This window comes from Macadamia integrifolia, chromosome 2, assembly GCF_013358625.1.
Source record: "Macadamia integrifolia cultivar HAES 741 chromosome 2, SCU_Mint_v3, whole genome shotgun sequence".
Classification (NCBI taxonomy): domain Eukaryota; kingdom Viridiplantae; phylum Streptophyta; class Magnoliopsida; order Proteales; family Proteaceae; genus Macadamia; species Macadamia integrifolia.
Genome location: NC_056558.1, coordinates 41987637 through 41988996, shown reverse-complemented (window position 1 = coordinate 41988996; position 1360 = coordinate 41987637). Strand labels below are relative to the sequence as shown.

General features: G+C 39.6%; 1 protein-coding gene across 2 annotated transcripts in view; it reads left to right on the top strand.

The window, feature by feature from the left end:
• LOC122066017 (guanine nucleotide-binding protein subunit gamma 3) overlaps positions 1-1360 on the top strand; it is a 4289-nt gene extending 2929 nt beyond the window's left edge. For both annotated transcript variants that reach the window (XM_042629846.1, XM_042629840.1), the window contains one exon: positions 900-1360. In XM_042629846.1, coding sequence (XP_042485780.1) covers positions 900-1197 — 298 coding nt within the window. In that variant the 3' untranslated portion in view covers positions 1198-1360. The remainder of the gene's footprint in view (positions 1-899) is intronic.

Here is a 1360-nt window from a genome sequence, read left to right as displayed (position 1 = left end):
CCCCCCCCCCCCCCCCCAAAAAAAAAAAAAAGCACCAGTTCTTGATGATTATAAGGTGACAAACTTCTTTCTCTACTTTTAAAGTTTTTCTCCCTGCTTCCCCGCCCCAAAAAAAAGAAAAAAAAAGACTCGGAGTTGGGGAGGGGCAGCAGAGTGAAGTTGATATGTCAGATGTCCCTTTCATTTGTCACAACTAGAGTGTATGTATGCTACACACTACATAGTTTAAGATATACGACCCTTTTCTATCTGCTACTTCCTCATGTTGACATGGAGGGTTCATAGCTAACCAATCTCTGCTTGCTTGATTATGAGAAACACATCTGATTTACTTGTGATTGTCATGATTGGTTGAGCATGCAATGAAAGTTCGAGAAACATTACAGTTGGATGCTAAAATAGATGCAAGGGTATGTGTCTGAGAAATGGATCACTCAGGCTGCTTGAACTCTAATTGGCATCTTTTTAGGCAAAACTGGATTTTGTTGAAACCATTCGAATTTGGTAAAAAACTAGACAGAACCAGTTATTTTTACAATTTTACCTACCAATTGTTTTCCAGTTTTTGTCTTGCTGGTGCATAAACCAAGTTGAGGGTTGAACCAGAACCAGAACCAGAACATGAGGAAATGGTCTTTATGGCCTCTATAAATATTTTGTTTCTTCAACTTCATGGTGTTGGGCGCAATGTCTCCCTGCTTCTATCCTGTCTAGCTATAGGACCCAAGTAATATCTTTATCTGCCTATAATAGACCCAACGTTGACCATTTGTGATGAATTTGAGGTGCATGATTCACACATATTTGAATTGAGTAGTCATGATTAAAGTGGTTTCTTCCCAATTTAACATGCCTCTCCCCCCACCCCCCGCGCCCAATAACTTTTTCCTGGTGAGTAGTGGAAAGTCATGCTTCAATTTGTCGTGGATTTGCTGCTCAAGTAGTTGCTCACTTCATCTAGAATCACCAAGCTGCTGTGCCTGTCGACCTTCTATAAAGTTGCCACGTTGCCACTCTCTCCACTGCTGCCACTTGAAGAGAATATCTTGCAGTAGGTGTTGCTTTCTTCCTAATCTTTCCTGCCCAGATTGCTGCTCATGCAGCAGATGTACATGTTCTTGCCCTAAATGTACAAACTTATGCTATTGTCCTAACTGTACAAAAACCTGGTGTAACCCTTGTTGTCTATGTTATTAGGTATACTTCTGCACTCATTCCTATGTTACTTCTTGAAGTTAGAATTTTATCCAATGAGATTACAGGAAGTGCTCTAGTTAACTAAATCCAATGTGTAATTATTTAAATAAATTGCAGGAGTAAAACTATGATATGTTTCTAATGAGATATTTTCTCCCCTTTC